The sequence below is a fragment of the Marmota marmota genome, unplaced genomic scaffold (genome assembly GCF_001458135.2).
Source record: "Marmota marmota marmota unplaced genomic scaffold, marMar, whole genome shotgun sequence".
In the NCBI taxonomy this organism is placed as follows: domain Eukaryota; kingdom Metazoa; phylum Chordata; class Mammalia; order Rodentia; family Sciuridae; genus Marmota; species Marmota marmota.
Window position 1 is genome coordinate 24,983,028 of NW_026000174.1, and position 21,093 is coordinate 25,004,120.

Consider the following 21,093-nt stretch of genomic DNA (forward strand, 5'->3'; position numbering starts at 1 on the left):
CACACACACACATAATGTACTGATTCCTTCCCTGATGAAGCTAATAATCTTGTTAAGGAAAAATATGTTTAAGAAATAAATGTAGCACTGTGTGGTCACGCAGCCTGTGATCCTAGCAGCTCCGGAGGCTGAGGCAGGAAGATCGCAAGTTCGAAGTCAGCCTCAGCAATTTAGTGAAGTAACTCAGTGAGACCCTATCTCTAAATAAAATACAAAAAAGGGCTGGAGATGTGGTCAGTGGTTAAGTGCCCCCGGATTCAATCCCCAGTGCCAACAAAAAAAAAAAAAAGAAGAAGAAGAGGAGGGAAAAAAATGTAGTCATAGGACATTGTGCTAGCAAATATCGTTTGTTTTTGTTTTTGTTTTCTAATAGTGAGGATTGTATACAGGGGTGTATTACCACTGAGCAACACCCCCAATCCTTTTTAATTTTTACTTTGAGACAGGGACTCACTAAATTGCTGAGACTGGTCTATAACTTGTGATCTTTCTACCTCACCTGCTGGAATTACAGGTGTATGCCACTGTACCCCACATAAATATACTGTTTCAAAGTATAGTGAAGCTGCCTGAGAATTTGATGTTCATAGCTGACACCATTAGTTGTATTGAAAACAAATTGTTTTTAAATAAATTATTTTATTTGCTCATTTTATCTGAAATTGTTAAAATTACTGCAAAAATTAAGGATGTGGAATTTCAGAATAACTTAGTATTAATCCCATTTTCAACAGATTAAAACTGATTTAGTAAAAGCATCAACAATTTATTTACAATATATAGCAGGGTCTATCAAAAAACTAAGATGTTTTAACTGTTGGTTTGACATCAATTCTCAAAGTCAATTACTCACTGCCTTTAGAATCATATCACCTCCTCTACATGCTGTGTGAGAGCATGTAGAGGAGATGATATGATTTCAGTACTTTTCTTTAGCAAAAAAATCCTACCTTTAAAATAGTTTCAGAGCATACATTTACAAGAGATACTTTGTTTTTCTAATTCATATCTTAATTAATGGATATAACTAGTAATTTTTTCCTTAGATTCTCCAAAAATTTTAAAACCTCTGCCAAAATTATTTTTCTCTTTATTTTCTCTCTGATATTTTTAAGAACTTTCTACATCAAGCAGAAGTACTTTTGAAAGAGTACTTTTTTATGAAATTACTTTCATTGTAGGCCATCCATTTACCTGCTGAGACCATGAGAATAGTACTGGAACGCTGCTATAATGATTTGCGTCTTCTCAGTGTACCCAGTAAAACCCTGAAAGCTGAAGGTTTTTTTAGAAGTAACAAGGTATGTCCTTTTTTATCTTTATTACTGTTTTCTTTGCTGATAATAAGTGAAATGAAGTTCAATGTTATACACTTGGCCTCCCGAGCTGTCCACCATGTGTCTGGACCTGACCTTTATAATTTGCACTTCCTCCCAATAATTACCTTCCTTAGTAGTCAGGTTCAATCAGGCTTCTTTCTCTCCTTTGAATCGATTCTTTCTGTGTGTGTCTCCTGTTTGTGTGCACCACCACCTGGAGTGTTATTTCTTCTCTCTCTACGTTTGTTTTTCAAGCCTCAGATTAGTCCTGCCTCTTTGGTGAAGGCTTAATGAATGAATCTACTTATAATGAGTATGTCTTCTCAATTTTGTTCATCCTTGGCTTCTCCCAAAAAGATAGTTCTTTATACTGAAAGCCAAAGGGAAGCCTACTATACAGAATATTACCATTTTAGATTTATCACATTTTCCAGTCTCATTCATCATAGTGCATCTTAAGTCTTATATCTCATTTAATCATTATCAGTATTTTTAAAATGTTATTTTCATTCACCTATATCCTAATACTTTTCTGTGTGTCGTTTTTTAAAAATACATTATGTAATAGTTCTGATTTGTATCATTTATTAGCTAATAATAGTGTTATTTTATGCAAAAATAATGCTGTTAATAGTGCCAATTTTGTGTATGTGCATTTCCTTTCTTTAAACTTTTTGTTATGGAAAATTTCAAACATACACAGAAGCAGAGAGACTATAGAGTAATGCCCTTCCATGTCCCCATCACCCACCTTCTACAGTTATCAACTCTTGTTTCATATGTATTTAACTACTCACTTCCTCCAAATTATTTGAAAAATATCCTCTGCATCATCTTGTTTCATCTATTAATAATGTGAACATGTATCTCTCTGGGGTGAGCTCTCTTTTTAAAAAGTAGCTGTTATTTTAAAAAATAAGTATAATTATATACCTAAAAAAATCTAAATGTTTTGAACAATATCTAGACCATATTCCAATTTCTGTGACTATCTTAAAAAACTTTTTTTCAAATAAACGGAAGTATGGGGAAGCAAAGTTCATAATATATTTCTTAAGACATAATGTATTTCTTAAGCTATAGAATTTCTTGTGTTGTTTATGTTTGTTTGCTTCCTTGCGCTTTATTTGTTGTAAAACCAGATCATTTACTTATTAATGTCTTTAAAATTTGGATTTATTTATATTCCTTTATTCATGCTCAACTTTAGCTTCCTAAAAGGCAGCATGTATAATATAAAACGTTTTTATAAATGAGCAGCCCAGTAAAGAAAGTGTATGTGTTTGTGTCTGTCCATATCTGCCCATCTTGGCATAGTTTTATGGCTAATTGCAAAGACTGATGAGCTTAATATTTCTTTTATTTTAGTCTCCAAAACAATGCAGTATCCTTTGGAAACACTATCATCACAATTTTATGATTTATTATGCACAGCCTTATATTGACGTTATTCTAATGATGAATAAAAATATCACTAACAAACTACATTGTAACTCTTTGACTTACTATTTAGGTGTTTGTTGAAAGTTCCGAGACTTTGGATTACCAGATGGCCTTTACAGACTCTCATTTATGGAAACTCCTGGATCGACATGCAAATACAATTCGGTTATTTGTTTTGCTACCTGAACAATCCCCAGGATCTTATTCCAAAAGGACAGCATACCAGAAAGCTGGAGGTGATTCTGGTAATGTGGATGAAGATTGTGAAAGAGTCACAGGACCTGTAGGGAGCCTAAAGTCTGTGGAAGCTATTCTGGAAGAAAGCACTGAAAAACTCAAAAGCTTATCGCTGCAACAACAGCAGGATGGAGATAATGGGGACAGCAGCAAAAGTACTGAAACAAGTGACTTTGAAAACATTGAATCACCTCTAAATGAGAGGGACTCTTCAGCATCAGTGGATAATAGAGAACTTGAACAGCACATTCAGACTTCTGACCCAGAAAATTTTCAGTCTGAAGAACGATCAGACTCGGATGTGAATAATGACAGGAGTACGAGTTCAGTGGACAGTGATATTCTTAGCTCCAGTCATAGCAGTGATACTTTGTGCAATGCAGATAATGCTCAGATCCCTTTGGCCAATGGACTTGACTCTCACAGTATCACAAGTAGCAGAAGAACTAAAGCAAATGAAGGGAAAAAAGAGACATGGGATACAGCAGAAGAAGACTCTGGAACTGATAGTGAATATGATGAGAGTGGCAAGAGTAGGGGAGAAATGCAATACATGTATTTCAAAGCAGACCCCTATGCTGCAGATGAAGGCTCTGGGGAAGGACATAAATGTATGTACTTCAAAAGGAAATGGTTCTTTGAAACAGCATCAACTTTTTCCTCATTACAGTTTTTAGTTGAGAACTGGTGACCAGCTGGTTAATCAATACATTAGTCAATAATTATGTCAAATTTTGTGAAATTGTTTTTTTAAAAAAAGATAATTCAATATTAGGAAAGAATAATGATAAAAATACCAAGTTTAAAAAAAAATGAGGAATAGTTAAAAAAATAAATGACCCTCCCCCTCAATAAAAAAAGTCCAGATAACTTTAGAAAATTTGATATTCAATGCCCAGAAATTTTTATTTATTTATTTAGGTACTGGGGATTGAACCCAGGGGCACTTAACCACTAAATCACATCCCAGCTCTTTTTATTGTTTATTTTGAGACAGGGCCTCATTAAGTTGCTTTTGTTGAGGCTAGCTCTGAATTCAAGATCCTCCTGCCTTAGCCTCCCAAGCTACTGGGGTTTCAGGTGAGCACCACTGCACCTGGCCCCAAGAAAACTTTTTATTTGTGCATTCTCTCTGTTCCATTGCAATCAAGGACAACTTTTCCTCACCCCTAAAAATCCATAATTAACAGGAAAGTCAGACTTCAGGCAGGGTACAAACTAGAAGCTCTAAATTGTATAAATCTCAAAAAGATGAAAGAGATCTGCCAGTGTGGGGGTGTGAGACAAGCAGTAACAACACAAACATACAAATATGTAACATTCTGTGAGTTTTTTTTAAAAAAAGAACATTTGAAAAGAACTTTAATGAAACCTCATACTAAAACTAGCCAAAGAATTAGCAACACAATGAAGTTCAAAATATAATTTTTTTCAAATGTAAAAGAGAAATATTTGAAAAACCAAATTAATGAAACAAATATGACCCCTTATATTTTGAGCTTTGAGAATGCTTATTTTCCCTTAAAGCTTCTCTGAAATTAATAAGACTTTGATATCTTTTTTTGACAAATAAGAAAACTGAAGCTCTCAGAGGATGGATAATTTGCTTAAAAGTACATATAGTTAGTGAATAGTGGTACTATTATTAGAATATAAGGCTTCTAATTGAATGCACATGCTTTTACGTTTGGCAGAAAACCCTGCTTTTATATCTATCCATTCTCCCACCCCATTAGTTATTTCCTGAATCCGTTCTGCATAGCTATTGGAAGTAAAGACAATTAAGATGTAGCTTTATGCTGCATCTACCAGGGAAGAGGAGATGTACAACCAAAAAAAAAAAAAAAGTTAGTGCTATGATTATTGAAGTCTCAGAATATAAATTCGTGCTTTTGGCTATGTATTTCCAAGTAATAATCATAAGACTTCCATACATATATCTTACAGAGAGTCAGGTGTGGGAATGTGGATTAGTCACCCAAAATGGAGATAAAAATCATATTATATAATGCTTTAAGCTTCTATGGAGCTTTCACCTAGGCTGCTCAGCATTATTTCATTTTAGTTCTCTTAACATAAAATTATTATCATTAGTTAGTTTTCACTGGTGAAGTAACTGGCTCAAACAAGTTAAAATATTTTGCTTGAGTCACACCATAACTGCTGTCACTGTTATTTTTCTTACATCATAGTAATGAAAAAATAGCTACTCTGCTTCCTTAGCATAGTGAATCCATCAAAGATCTGGGAAAATTAAAAGTAGCTCCTCTTTAGGAAAAGATTGTTCTTTTAAGTGGTCTGTTTTAGAATGATGTGCAGAAAATTTGGATGATTGTCTTAACCTTAGGAAGAATTCAGTTGGAAATACTTATTGTTTGAAAAATCTCATTTCTATCATAGGATAGTAAATAAACCTTTTTTTTTTTTTTCTTATACTAGGGATTGAACCCAGAGGCACCTTATCACTGAGCTATATCCTCAGTGATTTTTATCTTTTATTTTGAAGCAGAGTCTTGCTAAATTGCCAAGGCTGGCCTCAAACTTGCAATCCTCCTGCCTCAGTCTCCCATAGTTGCTAGGATTGGTGTGTGCTATTGTGTCCAGTTGATAAACTCTTTTAAAAGGAACATTGCTGGCTATTTTAACCTTTTTGGAAATTCGTACTAGCCTAATTTACTGGTATTCACTGAAATAATAAATATAATGAAGAGAAACCATCTGCTACAGTTTACATAGGCTTTCAGAAACCATACACAAGGTTTATTTAGATCTACTCAGAGTACAGCAAAGTTAGCTAGTCAAAGTTAAGTCTAATATATAAAGAGGACCCAGGAAATCAATCAGGAATATGCCTTTTTGTGTTTAGAAACTCGTTCAGAGAAAGGGGAAGAGAGATAATAAACAGGAGCCAGGTTTTTCAGGAGTAGGTACTAAGAACAGTTCATCACAGTTCCTCAGTGATCTCAAAGTAGGTACCTAGGAAAACAAGTGAGCAGCGAGTAAGTGACAAAATGGCCAAGTATAACAGGTAAACAAAGAACCTGATACCTGAAGAGTGACATGTTGTATGCAATATAGGCATTTCACTTAGGAAATAATTGAACTGGTCATTGTCAGTTATGACCCAGGAATTGTTTAGGGAGATTCTATAGATGATTCTGTGGAAATACTTTACTCATGGGATCTAGTTATAGTTTCTAGGACCCTATATATAAACAGGAGGGCCAAGGTAATAAATTGTAGTGCATTTGTACTGAAATATTTATGTACGATTTTTCCTCATTCAAGAAATACATATTTTTAAAAAAAGAAAAACCCTGAAGATATTTTGAGGTTGTGTTATAAAGAGACTGAATTCTCCACAGTCTTTTTTAGAGATAGACAAAAAGTGGTATCATGGTCATCTCTAAAACTGAAATAATTAAGCCAATAAATTAACAATTCTTTGCCAGGACTGTGCTAAGCAATTTATCTGTATTGACCCACCTGAGATATATAAATACTATAAATATAAATATATAAATATATATATAAATATATATATAAATACTATAATAGAGTAGATCTACTCAGAGTATAGGAAAGTTAGCTAGTCAAAATCAGACTTATATATAAAGAGGACCCAGGAAATCATTCAGGCCAGGACTTTTAATCTTTTGTTCCTACTCACCATTTTGAATGATTTTCAGTAAAAAAAAAAAAAATTTCTATCTTCCTATATATACAATATTACTAGAAGTTAAAAGGGAAACCAAAATGGCAGTGTTATTTTGTATTTGAATAATGCTGTACTTGTCATAACAATAATATGTGAAACTGGTGTTATGATTCTGTGGGAAAACTGAGATTCTGAGAGATTAGATACCCTACCTACAGCCATGTATAGGACTAAAGTGACAAAACAGATCTAGCCATAGATTTGGCACTGGGAATTGAACTGAGGGGTGCTTAATCACCGAGCCACAACCCCAGCCCTTTCTTTTTTTTTTATTTTGAGACAGGTTCTCACTAAATTCCTTAAGCCCTCACCAAGTTGCTGAGGCTGGCCTTGAACCTGTGATCTTCCTGTTTCAGCCTCCCAAGTCCCTGGGATTATAGGTATGTGCCACCAAGCCTGGCTAGCCATAGACTTTTGATTTCTCATCAAGTAATTTTTCTGTTATCATCTACCCTCAAACTGGCTATCAGAAGCTTGCTGGCCAAAAGCTAGATTATTAATGTTTATGGGCACTCCCTAAAGTTTAGAAGTTGACATTTTAAACAACCTAAAAGAAATGGCTGCCTCATAAGATACATGATAGCTGGGCATGGTGGTGCACATCTGTAATCCCAATTTACTCAAGAGGCTGAGGATCACAGGTTTGAGCCCAGCCTGATCACCTTAGTGAGACTTTGCTCAATGGTAGACTGCCCCTAGATTCAATCCCTACTACAGAAAAAAGGGATATAGTAAACAAAGTTCATCACATTTATATTTTCTTCAGATTTGTAGTCATTACATTGTCTATAATGTAACTATATCTTAAAACCAAGAAAAGAGTCAGTGAAAAATTTGAAAAATCCATTAAAAAAAAATTCATATATCTGGGTTGGGATGACCTGAGAATGTAAACCTGGAGTGTTCTTAGATTCTCATCCTTTACCCTTATCCTAGATTTTGTAGAAAAACATGACCTACAATCAGGGGAGTCTCAGGGATGTAGAAGGACCATGGACCTGAGGCAGCATGGCAGTTCCTGTACTTAGCACTGAAAATGAGACAGCTAAGTTAAGTTTTTGTTAGAATATGAGGACCAGGATAAATAGAACATTCTAGAAATAGCCTCATGAGTAGCTTATAAAATAAGGTACAAAAGATTGAAATGAATCAAAGATTAACGTATTATAATACCAAAGAGCTTGAGTTTAAGCCCAGGGGAAGTGGGAGTTTCTGGTCCACTTAAATTCAGTTCTCTTGCAGTCCAAATACATGGTTAATACGCTAGTCTTGAATTTTTTTTTCTGGTAGAAATGCCAGAGCTAGATAATATTTTAACAGTTTTGTAGGTATTTGCTGTATTCCTGGCACTCTGCTAAAAGCATGATAAATGAACAGTATCAAAATCACAGTACACCATGAGGCAGATACTAATATTATCTCCTTTTTTTTTCCACAAAGAAACAAAGGTACAAATGCCCATGACCTGCTCCATGTCCTATAGCTAGTAAGCAGAGGAGTCAGGTGGAACCCAGTCAGAGTCTACATTATTACTGTGTAGAGCTTGAAATGTGTGTATTTTAAAAGAATCCCTGTAGTTTGGTTTTGAAATTCAGCAATACAAATAAGTAAATAAGCACTTAAATTATCTCAGAACAGTTAAAGCTGCCATATATTATCATATATTCAGTGTCCTTGTTTGTCTTCATCCAATACAGTATATTATCTAAAAGTCTAAGAAATACTTTTTTCTGCTTACTATATAAAAAGAAATTTATGGTCTGTTTCATATACTCAAAGAGGTTTATTTTACATTTTTGTTCCTTTTTTGTTTTGTTTTTTTTGTGCTTAGGGTTGATGGTACATGTTGATAAAAGAATTACTCTGGCAGCTTTCAAACAACATTTAGAGCCCTTTGTTGGAGTTTTGTCATCTCACTTCAAGGTCTTTCGAGTGTATGCCAGCAATCAAGAATTTGAGAGCGTCCGACTGAATGAAACACTTTCATCATTTTCAGATGACAATAAGGTTGATTAATCATTGAATAATTAGATCTGTTTTAAATGATAGATTTGAGAACACCTTGCACTACTTCCTAGTAAGGTGGAGTAGATACCTTAAAAGAATGGTTTTTCTTTGATGTTTATTTGGGGTGTTTTGATTATTGATATTCTTTATTCATCCATCAAATAGTTGTTAAATGTTAACTTTGCATCAGTTAGTGTTCCAGGTCCTGGGCATTCAGAGGTAAAAGATATACCTTTTCTCAAAGAGCCTATAGCTTAGGGACTTTTGGAAAACAGAACTTGAACAATGAAGTGAGAATGGGTTATCTTTCTGCTGAGACAGTGTATGTTAAAAAAAAAAAAAATGTTTTTTTTTTTTAATTTATAGATTACAATTAGACTGGGGAGAGCACTTAAAAAAGGAGAATACAGAGTTAAAGTGTACCAGCTTTTAGTCAATGAACAAGAGGTGAGTGATGCATCAAAGAATGGTTATTTTTTATAGTTACTGAAAATATAATAATGATCAGTCATTTCTTCTTAAGATTTTAGTTTTGCAGATCATATTGTCTCTGTTGCATCTACTGAAGTCTGCCATTGTAGCACAAAAGTAGTCAGAGATGATAATATGTAAACTAATACAAAAGACTAATTGTAATAAAATTCCATTTATAAAAACAGTGGTGAATTTGACTCTCAGGTCATTATCATCACCTTGCTCTAAAATGTCACTATAGTGCAGGAGTGAGGCAAAAATTTTCCTGTCTTTAAAAATAAGTTTGTTTATGCTTGCTTTCTTGGAATGATCATAAAATGTACAGATGAATAGCAGCTCACATGTAAAATCTATAGAGACTTTTTATGTCCAGAGTCATTTTAATATGTAACAAGTATTTATGTAGTATTTACTATTTGTTCTCCAAGTGCTTCTAAAAGCTAACTCATTTAATCCTTATAAGTTAACTCCATGATATAAGTGCTATTTATTATTTCCATTTTATAGGCAAAGAAACTGTGTCACAGAGAACTTAAGGATCTTATTAATGGTCACACAATTTGTAAATGGTGGTATTAAGATTCTAAGCAAGCTGGTTTTTAGGGAGTAATCAATAAAATATTTAGTTCCTGTGATGTAAAAGACTTGTGGCTAATACCCAAAAGAATAAGACAAAGATCCTATTTTCAGGATGTTTATAACGTCTTATTGAGAATGTAGACAAACTGTAAATTTTTCATAAAATGCCTTTGTTCATTCGGCAAATACTTCATCAAACACGTTTCATATTTCTTATTTGTGACCCATTATGGTCATTTTGACTTACATTTCTTATGAATTTGGGGTTTGTGGATCTATGTTTCTTTTCAGACAATTAATTAATGTGCTCATAGATTTAGTATGCATTTCCCTCATTTTAGTCCATTAAAGTGTTTCCTTTTATCATCAAAATCGCAATCATTTGAGCTAGGGATGTTGCTCAGTGGTAGAGTGCTTGCTTAGATTAGCATGCCTAAGGCCCCAAGTTCAATCCCTATGGCTGCAAAAAAGAAAAAGAAAATTGTGATCATTTTATTACAAGAAGGAAAATGTGAGTGCATTATTCTAGTTAATCTTCACAGTGACTCAGTGAGAAAGATACATTCCCAACTTAAATGAGAAAACTGAGGTACAGAGTACAGAGACAAGAAAGCTGAGCTGGTAAGTCTGGAGCTAAGGTTTGAAACTAGGAAAATAAGACTCTTAAACTCAGGCCCTTCACATATCATTAAAAAATACAAATAAAATGTCACCATAATCCTTATCTTAATGTATAATTCAAGCTGTAATTATTTATGTTTATATTCCCAGCCATGCAAGTTTCTGCTAGATGCTGTGTTTGCTAAAGGAATGACTGTGCGGCAATCAAAAGAGGAATTAATTCCTCAACTCAGGGAGCAGTGTGGTTTAGAACTCAGTATTGACAGGTAAAGCAAAATTACAGTGTTATCAGCAGTTTGAAGAAAGGTGGTTGTATGGTCAGTTGATATAGACTGGTTTGATTTTCTAAATTTGGAAGAATTAAAAATTCTTGTGCTCTTCAGAATTTTAATAGTATTAAATAGCAGATTAGTAGTATTAAGCAAGAATATTAGAATTCTGTTTGAATTTCTTGTGAAGGATATTAAATTTGAAGTACTGGGAGCATTTCTTTACATTTTTCCCAGATTTAATGAATAGCCATTTTACTTTATTTGAACATAGTTTTCTTTTGTGTCAGATTAACATTGTTTTTTTAAGCTAAGAATTTAAAATTATGCTAGTTTTAAATATGTTATGTTTGTAGGTTTCGTCTAAGGAAGAAAACATGGAAGAATCCTGGCACTGTCTTTTTGGATTATCATATTTATGAAGAAGATATTAATATTTCCAGCAACTGGGAAGTTTTCCTTGAAGTTCTTGATGGTATTAGCAATATTTTTGTGGGGAAAAGTATTAGAAATACCCTAAAACTAATAGAAGCCTACACTTTTTAATCAAATAATGAGTTATCAGGGATCTAATATGCCATATTACAGATTGATGCAATGCCTGCTTCTGTCCCATTACTGAGAGTTTTATTTACTGTCCCTAAGTTCTAGTATAATTGCTTCAGTTAATTTTAGAGAACATGTCTTTTACCTTTCTTCTTTCTCTTCTTTCTCTTGATACCATTTTCCTTTTAAATATTTCTTCTTTTTTCTACTTTGAGATCACTAATTCTCTCTTTTTGAAAGTACATTGTATAGCAAATTCTGCTAATATTTTCTTAGCCTTGTTTATTATTTTGTTTCTTTTTTCATTATGGCTTATTTTGTATTGAGGATATGGTACTGATAATATAGCAAAGATTTTGAGGTTAAGGACTTAAATTAGTTACCTAGGCGGCCATTACAAAATACCACAAACTGAGTGGCTTAAACAATAGCAATTTATTATTTCACAGTTCTAGAGGCTTGAAGTCAGAGGTCTAGATGTTGGCAGATCAGTTCCTTAAAGTCTTGTAAGGGAGAACCTATTCTATTCCCTCCTCTAGCTTCTGGAGGTTTGTTGGCATTTCTTAGCTTATAGTTGTAGTACCTCAGGTGTCTGCCCTCATCTAAACATGGTGCTCTTCCTGTAGGCGTGTCTATACCTAAGTTTCCCCTTAAAACCGTTAGTCCTACCTTAATGACCTCATTTTAACTTGATTTCCACTCTAAAGACCCTATTTCCAAATAAAGTTGCATTCTGAGTTACTTGGGATTTGTACTTCATATCTTTTGAGGATGAAACAACCCATAACAGTAACCTCTTGATTTACTGTCAGCATTATGACATTTAAAATATTGTTTTTGGAAGAAATAGTGGAAGGAAAGATGGCTTTGAGGAGTTCTACTAGTTCTGTAATCTTTTTTTTTTTTTTTAACTGTTGTTGTTTAGAAGGATTTTGATTTAATTTTTTTCCTATAGAAATTAAAATATTAATTCTGGATATTTTATGTAAGATTTTGATAGTCTTATAGAGAGTTCAATAGTACAAACATCTCCCCTCTTTAGAGGCTGTTTCAATTCTAATTTGGTTTAAATATAAATAGTTGAAATTCTGATTAGTTGAAAAGTTAACTGGAGAGGGAAAGAACTTCTGGGCATCATTTTGTGTGGGCAAGTGCTCCAGATTGCAGATTCCTTCTCTGAGTATTGGGGCCTTAGAGAATAACCACTGTGACTGGGCAGGGACCATGAAGAAAATAAAAATCACACTTGGAAGGAAAGATTAAGTATAATGTATTGGCAAAGATGGTTAGATATCTCTAGTACTGGATTGTGGGTGCCAGCATCAATATCACTTAAGTATATATTTATCATTAAAATAGTTGAATAAAAATAAGTCATGTAATTAAATCCAAGAAACATTTACTCAACTGTATCCACCAGATTCTGCTAATTCCTGGTGCTACAAAAATGAGTAAGAGTCAGAAATTGCCTATTACCTGCAATGTGATCCATGGGAGAATTAAGAACTACAGACCAATCATTCTAAAATAATAGGTACTAAGGGTCGAAATCAATGGGATTTGCTTTTGTATATACCAGAGAAGCAAGTGACATTGACTTGGACTTTAAAGAATCGAAAAATTTGGGAGTTCATGAAAAGAGAAGAAATAACTGACATGAAAAAAAAAGGAAGGATAAAGTAAACATGACTTGATTATGATTTCAGGTTGGGGTAATAGCCATTAGAGAAGCAAACACTGAAGATCCAGAGGAGAGAGTAATTGGTAAAGCAGCATCAAACAGGAGTCAGGAGGGAGTACTGGCTGAAGGATGGCTTATAAAAGAAAGCAGTCGTCTTTGAAGAATGGAAAGAAGAGAATAAACATTTCATTCTTAACTCCTTGGGATAATTGGTTTTTTCATGTCTACTTTAAAGAATAGCACTTGAAGTAAATCTTTTTGTTTAATCAGGAACTATAGGGAAAGTCAAAATATGAACCTTTAGGGAAAATAGAATGATGGGCATGATCTTGCATGTTCTTAGGGGTAGAGAAGATGAAGTCCATGTCGCAACTTGCTGTTCTGTCACGACGGTGGAGGCCTTCAGAGATGAAATTGGATCCCTTCCAGGAGGTTGTGTTGGAGAGCAATAGTGTTGATGAGTTGCGAGAGAAGGTAAGTTCATTTTAAACAAAATGAAATAATATCCATTTTTCTTCCACTGCTAACAAGACAGGCCGGTAGGCTAGAAAGTGAATACCAAACATTACTGGCACAGCCTTCATTGGTCTCTGTTACTTCTGGTTGTTCCTTAGAGCTCCTAAGGTTTTCAAAATTGCTTTGGCTCTTATTCATCTAGAAGTGGACCTTCACTTTCTGTTACTTGAAGCAGTTTTCTTAAGTAATTAGAATTAGTTACAAGTTAGTAGATTGCTGTAAGTCTAAAAGGAAAAAAAATAGAATTGAAAAATGAATTCAAATGAAGGTCTGTTTTGCACTTTAAGATGAGAACTGTAAGAATTTAAGGGGAAAGGGAAAATTACTCTATCAGTAGTACCAGTACAAAGCTTTTTTTTTTTTTTTCCTCTTTGTTCTCTTTTTTTCTTTTGGATGCTGGGGATTGAGCCCAGAGCCTCACACATGCTAGTCAGGCAGTCAGGCACTCTACCACTGAGCCACATCCCCTAGTCTTACAAAGGCATTTGGATAAATATTTATTTTCATACTTCATACCAGACACAAAAATAAATTCTAAATGCATTAAATGTATATAAGAAAGTAAAATGATAAAGGTACTGGATCACAATATTAAAAATATGTATATAATCCTGAAAAAAGATGTTTGTAAGCATAATGCCAAAAGCCAAAGAAAGAAAGGAAATACTACATAAAAGCTTAAATTATCTGTAGAGCCAAAACCGGGTATTTAAAAAACTATATATAAACAAAGCTTTTAGAAAATTATTTAAACCTATATGTAACAAGTTGTCCATAATAAAGATGGACAGCCTAATTTTAAAAATAGGCTAAGAACATGAATAGATGAACAGGCAATTCATAGAAGAAATACAAATTAAAATAATACCATTATGTTTCATCTCTTAATGCGAAGATTTAGAAAATTAAAAAATACCTGGAGTTGTCAAGGTTTCGGGGGAAATGGGCAATATCAAATGCCTCTGATAAATATTCAAATTCAGAGTCTTTTTAGGGTCAAATTCCACATCTTAGGAATTAGATCTGTGAAGTTATATAAAATTATACTTATGTAAAATTGTACTTATAGAAATATTTATGAATATAATTTTATGCATTGTAGAAATGTGTGAGTAGATTTATGTACGTGTAGAAGACCTGGAAGGAATGTATTAACTTGATGTTTGTTGGGCTTAGCATTTGCATGGTGGCCGGAGGAGAGAATTGCACTTTCTGCTTTTTCTTCTAATTTATTACATCAGCATATTATTAGTTTTTTTTTTTTGGTGGGAGGGGAGGATCAAGCAATTTGTGGGATAAAAGGAAAATAATTTCAAAGTTTATTTTTTAAAATTAACTTATATAAGACCTTTTCTTTTACAGCTAAGTGAAATCAGTGGGATTCCTTTGGAAGATATTGAATTTGCCAAGGTAAAGGCCTGAGAGTGTTAAATCTGTGTATTAATGCACAACAAACATGGCTATAGGCGTGATCTATGCATTCATTTTTTTTCTCCTTAGGGCAGAGGAACTTTTCCCTGTGATATTTCTGTCCTTGATATTCATCAGGATTTGGACTGGAACCCTAAAGTTTCTACCCTGAATGTCTGGCCTCTTTATATCTGTGATGATGGTGCCGTCATATTTTATAGGTAATATTCCAGTATTTTTGTTGCTTGTTCTTGTAATGATAAACTGTTTTTAGCATGCATGAATATCTTGTTTACCATAAATTTACTGTTATTTTGATAGAGAATAGTACTAACCAGTAGAAATGCAGTGAATGTCACACATTATAATTTGAAGTTTTCTAGTAGACACATTAAAAATAGTAAAAAGAAATAGGCAAAATTAATCTAATACTTATAATCCAGTTTATCCAAAACTATTATCATTACATCATGCCACCAGTACAAAAAATGATTTATGGGATAGTTTATATTCTTGTACCAAGTCTTAGTAATGTTGTGTATTTTACTTTCAGTACATCTCATTGTGGATCAGTCACATTTTAAGTGCTTGTTAGTCATATGTGGCTAGTGATCACCTAATGGGATAACACAGATATAGAGAAATAATGATAATTTTTGAAGCCAAGGAGGTGTGGGTTCAAATTTAGCCTTTTATTTACCTAGCTCCTCATCTGTAAAATGATTCTATATCATTTTGAGAAGTGAGCTGAGTGCTTAATATGATAAACAGATTAGAACTCTGTAAGATTCCCTAGTATGTGAGATTATATTCAACCTCACCAGTGACAGTCTGACTGTCTAGCTAAGGAGCATCATAGCATTCAAGCATAAATTAATAGAGGCAGTTGGATAACTAGTCTCATATGTAATTCATATTTTAAATAAAGGGATAAAACAGAAGAAGTAATGGAGTTGACAGATGAGCAAAGAAATGAACTGATGAAAAAAGAAAGCAGTCGACTCCAGAAGACTGGACATCGTGTAACATACTCGCCTCGTAAAGAAAAAGCACTAAAAATATATCTGGATGGAGCGCCAAATAAAGATCTGACTCAAGACTGACTCTGCTAGTGTAGCATTTTCCCTGAGGGATTTTTTTGATTTTACCTAGATGGTTCACTACTACTGTGTAGTGCCATTATGGCCGGACATGGTTGGGGTAACCCAGTGACACCAGCACTGATTGGACTGCCCTTCACCAATCAGAAGCTCAGTGCTCAATGGGCCACTGTTTGACTTGGAATCATGTTGTGCACTATAGTCAAATGTACTGTAAAGTGAAAAAGGGATGTGCAAAAACAATTAAAAAAAAAAAAAGCAAAACCTGCTACTAGAAAAGGGGGAAGGGGAATGAGTAAAATTCTTTTATTGCGGACAAATGTGCACATAGCCGCTAGTAAAACTAGCCTCAAACAGGATGCTCATAGCTTAATAATAAAAGCTGTGCAAAGGCCATGAATGAATGAATTTTCTGTTTATTTCACTGATACACACATTACCTCATTGACAATTCAGAAGTAAATGCAGCGTGTGTTGTCTCTTGGAAAACAGCAAAAATAGGAGCTGAAGAAAGAAATTCTTAGAACGAGTTGTAACCCAGAAAAGAATTGTGAAGTTGTGTTTTTGTTTTATTTTTTGCGAAGTATTAAGGACATTTTGGAACATCAAAACATTTCCCTTAGACCTATCCCAGCAGGTGGCAGCTCAAATTACTGCAGTTTTGTAATTATAACTGATTGTATTTAAGTTATGGATGTAGAGAATATGTTTCACTCGTTCATTCAGCATGTAAATAAAATTATCCTGTTGAGTTATCATAGTTGTAGTTCAGCTATATCCCATGGTTATTCTTTTCACACATCATTCATTGTGTACATTTGTGTACATTGAGAAGTTAGCAGTCTGTGTAAATGTAATCCTCAGTGAGGTTCCTCAGTGCTGGGTCCCATAGGATTGTATTTTCCCTTGTTAATGAGGTTTTTCTGTTAAGCGGCTTCTTTTTTTTTTATTTGTACATTTATTTTTAAAGATTTACCTCCAGTTTGAATCTTCTAGGATGCTTGTAAGTCCCATTTTAATTTTAGAGTCAGTTTGTAGATCCATGTAGTTTAACTTTGAGGAAACGTCTTAACATACTGAGTAAATTTGCTAGTAAGGTCATCTTCGTATAGACTGATGCAGTCAACAGGGTTTCATTGAAAAGTCTATTAGAATGAGCAAGTTTTTGCTTTGCTAAATAAAACTATACAGTGACCACAATTCTACATAAATTTTGAAATATCATCTAATTTATAAAAATAAAAAGGTTTTGGTAAAACTTTTTCATGCCAGATGCTGTTTACAACAATGAACATGCCAATAAAACATTTGTTCATTCTGTTGTGTTATTTTAGTCATTACACTTTTGTGGATAATGAATCTGAGTTAAGAATAGGTTGGTTATCTTTAGATATAATACTTCAAAACATGAATATCTCATGATAAGGTATATTTACAGTGAAGTTCTCATTAAGAGAGATGAAAAGATGCTAATATCTAACTTTTGGGGATCCTGCCAATATTTCAAAATCACATTTCTACCCCTTTTCCTTCTAAGAAAGATATAATTAGAAAATAGTATTGGCAAATGTAGGCTTCACAGTTTGAATATTATCACTGAGAATTCTATAGTGTCTTATTAAGTCTCTTAGAATCCACAAGGGAAAAAAATTTTTTTTCCTAAGGTAGTTTTCTGGCTAATTTTTATTCCATGTAAACTGTATCATTCAGCTTACATTTGGAGTAATTTTCTGTATTTTCATTAGTCTTTCAGGTTGCTTGGATTTTCTTATGTAAGGGGGGCAAATTCATACTGAGCCAGACCTGTTTACTTGGGACATGGGCTTTAATAAATGGGGTTTCTGCTTTCAAAAGACTGACTTCCTGGTGAGCAGGGGAGGCAACCTTGGAAGCAAAATGGGCTTAGGAATTGGGTTTGGCTTTGTTTGGCCTCATGTTCATCAAAGAGTCAGTGGTGAAATTCTCATTCTTCTGCTCCTCCGTCTGTGCCTTCTGCTCTGGTTTTGTTGTCTGTTTTGTGTTTAACTGCTGCTTCTAATTGCAGGTATATTACAAATACCAAGAGTAGAGAAAATGTATTTCATTATAGGGAAAAATAAAAAAGCTTGCTTTTCAGTGCCTGATAGGGTAAGTGAAAACACAGTGTTGCACTTTAATAATTTCAGTAAAGAAGGTAGTGAAATTTTCAAAGTGAATCTGTGGAGGTAGGAAGAGTATTTTACCCAAGGGATGTCACTGTGCATCAGTCTCCCTGGGCTTCAGAGAATCGGGTGAGCATCTGCAACCCTAGAAACGGCACTGATGGTATAAATTGAGTACCAGAGCCCTGGGATAGGGACAGTCTGATGATGCCTGTCTCCCGAGGCTGAGGCAGGCAGCTTGTGAGAAATTGTGATCCTGCTGCCCACAGGTCATGCAGATGTTTTGAAGAGCTTTTACATGATGGGTGTGGTCTCCCCTGCACCTACATGCACACCCTCTGAGAACCAAGTGTCTGCATTTTCTGAGGCAGGTGCTTAGGTTGGAGGTACATTCTGGCCAGAGAAACCAAAGCTGTGGTTTCAGGACCATTCCACATTTAACTGGTCTGTACAAAAATTTGCTAGGCCCACTTTGCAAACTAAGGAAGTGTACACAGGGATAGTAATCATGATAGATAAAAGTTGTGTGTGAAGGAGCTCTTCCTTAGAGTGTTTGTTGATCAAGTCTGGGAGAACCTGTGCCCCAGCCAGAAAATAAACTATGTAGCCATTGGCTGCCAGCCCACTGTTAGGAGGCCGAGGAGCTGCAATTACCCGCTGGTCCAAGCCAAATGAGTGTACGGCACCTCAGCATTGCAGTGTTATTACTAGATCTGGAAGTGACCTATGAATGTATGGAATACAATAAAATCTTTTGTTCTGGTTCATTTGCTATATTTCCTTTTCAATTGGATGTCATAGCTCTTCCTCTGGATTTGATCCCTTTGTTCAACATCAAGGCCCCAACCAATTCTTTATACTTGTGACTTGCAAATTGTAGTCTAGAGTACAGAATGTGGAATAGGAGATACCAAGAATTAGCAGGTTTTTTGCTGGCTAAATAAAACTATTCCATCCAAACAATTCTGTGTAATTTTTGAAAAATCACTATTTGGGTCACAAATTATAAGAAAGCCATAAATTCTAAAGTCAGATGCAAAATTATGTATGTGGTATTCTAGGAGGTTAGCAGATGGTTTTTATCAGGTATTCAAAGGAGTTCATGGCCAGAGGAAGCTCCTCTCCACTTAGGTCTAGAATGAAAGCCAGAATATGCTCCCCAGTGCAGTTCACATGGGGAAAAGGAGGGCTGTCACCATTTGGTTAGACCCACCCTATATTAATTTTCATAACTTGGCTTTCAGAAACAACACCAGACAAACAAGAAAGCATTAGGGCACGCATCACCATTTAGAAACATGCAGATTCCAGTAGGGGCCAATCTAGGAAGGCAAAAACCCTTGGAGTATGCTGCCCTTCCCCAGGACAGCATGGTCTCCTTCCACCCTCAGCTGCCAGTCCCTATAAGGAAAGTGAATCTTGACTGGTTGTAACTTGAGAATTCACCAGGCCCAGATTGGTAGACCCTGTGACCCAGCCTTCAAGTGAGGGGCCACATTCCACCTTCTGCTTTCTGTGCTCTGGACATCCCCTCCCCCACACAAGGGCCTCTATTTAACAATTCAGTAGCCTGCCCAGAGCATCAGCTTACGGAGGTATGAATAAGCAGGGTTGTTTTCCTGACAACTGTACCAACTTCTGTGAAATGCAGTTTCCCACGGAGAGATGGGCTTACATTAAAGTCTCAGTGCAATCCAGTAACGTGGGTCGCTGCATTAAGACAATCTGATTGGAAAAGTGTCAGTTTGATTCAAGGCTCCCCACACCCCCACAAGGTGCCCACTAGCTGTGTGGCTTCCTGCTGGGAGCAGGGAGGGGGGTTTGTGTGGTCAGCCTCTCCTTTCCCCTTGATCTTCCTGCACTGAAGAGGTAGGAAGAGGGGAAGAGACATCTGCTTTCTTAAACAGTCTTCTGTCCTGTTGGTGAGGTTGTTTGTCCCCTTTTGACTGGCCACTTAACCCTTGTAGACTGGAAGATAGATGTCCCATGGGTCCTGTCAGCAAAGAACTTGACTCTAAGCGACATTTGGTCCCTTATCAAACGACTGTTTGCCAACCTTTGGGCAGTAGACCTTCCCTGTAATGGGCATGTACCATTAACCCATGCTGCATGGGCCCTACCAGGTCTTCCACCCCAAATGTCATCCATCATTCTGACCACATTTCCCCTGTCTTTGAAATTGTGCTGTCAGGATTCACTGGAGGGTCCAATGGTGGTCCTTCCCTGCTACCAGGATGCTATTCTGATTGCTGCTCCTTGCCTCCTGTGCGAGATGGGTGCCAGTCCCCAAGTCCTGCACAGCTTCCCATCTTTGAACTGTCAGTAGCTCCATACAAGTTTTGAGAGTATGCCCTAAATTTGCCCTCAGGTTTCAGCCAAGGGAACAGGTCTAGTTTCTCCTCCCCCGGGGGAAGTCAGGGAGGGGAATCATCTGTTTGCCACACTGCATCTCCCAAAAGCACACTTCACACCTGCTCTAGGCTTCTTCACACAGGACCACCACAGTACTGCTGCCACTATGGTGGCAGTTCTCAGCAAGCCCCAAGTGAAGGTGCCTCCCTCCCCAGCTGTTGACATAGAAATCCCACCTGGGTATCAAAAACTGATCTTGAGGGTACAATGGCACACACCTGTAATCCCAGCACCTCAGGGGGCTGAGGCAGGAGGATCACAAGTTCAAGTCTGGCCTCAACAATTCAGCAAGAGCCTGTCTCCAAAAAAAAAAAAAAAAAATAGTTTTTGAAGTAATAAATAAGCCACATTTCTTGGCAATCTGGAGAGGCTGTACAGAAATCCTTGCCCCTTTCTCATCTGCCCTCTCCCCTCACAGATAACAGGCCCTTCACTTCTTTCTCTCTTCAATCCCATCCTCTTGCCCTAAAACCCATTCTCAATTATGTGGGAATCCCCACAAACCCAGCTACTGGGGCTTTGTCCTGTCCTTGGGTGTCATGCATCATGCAAACAGCTCCTATATCAGGAATGCTCTGGCCTTCAACAGTCTTAACAGCAGGTTTATCTGTAATAATAGA

At 35.7% G+C, this 21,093-nt stretch overlaps 1 protein-coding gene across 5 annotated transcripts in view; it reads left to right on the forward strand.

Moving 5' to 3' along the window:
- The window catches only part of Usp47 (ubiquitin specific peptidase 47), a 105,867-nt gene extending 86,843 nt beyond the window's left edge, over nucleotides 1-19,024 (forward strand). For 4 of the 5 annotated variants that reach the window (XM_015477634.2, XM_015477633.2, XM_048788341.1 and 1 more), the window contains 10 exons: nucleotides 1,182-1,301; nucleotides 2,833-3,610; nucleotides 8,549-8,724; nucleotides 9,091-9,171; nucleotides 10,549-10,664; nucleotides 11,024-11,142; nucleotides 13,238-13,368; nucleotides 14,773-14,820; nucleotides 14,911-15,041; nucleotides 15,749-19,024. In XM_015477634.2, the coding sequence (XP_015333120.1) occupies nucleotides 1,182-1,301; nucleotides 2,833-3,610; nucleotides 8,549-8,724; nucleotides 9,091-9,171; nucleotides 10,549-10,664; nucleotides 11,024-11,142; nucleotides 13,238-13,368; nucleotides 14,773-14,820; nucleotides 14,911-15,041; nucleotides 15,749-15,923 (1,875 nt within the window). In that variant the 3' untranslated portion in view covers nucleotides 15,924-19,024. Of the gene's footprint in view, nucleotides 1-1,181; nucleotides 1,302-2,832; nucleotides 3,611-8,548; nucleotides 8,725-9,090; nucleotides 9,172-10,548; nucleotides 10,665-11,023; nucleotides 11,143-12,919; nucleotides 13,210-13,237; nucleotides 13,369-14,772; nucleotides 14,821-14,910; nucleotides 15,042-15,748 lie in introns of those variants that run through there. The other variant, XM_048788343.1, reaches the window with a different exon arrangement.
- Nucleotides 19,025-21,093: the final 2,069 nt, after the last annotated feature.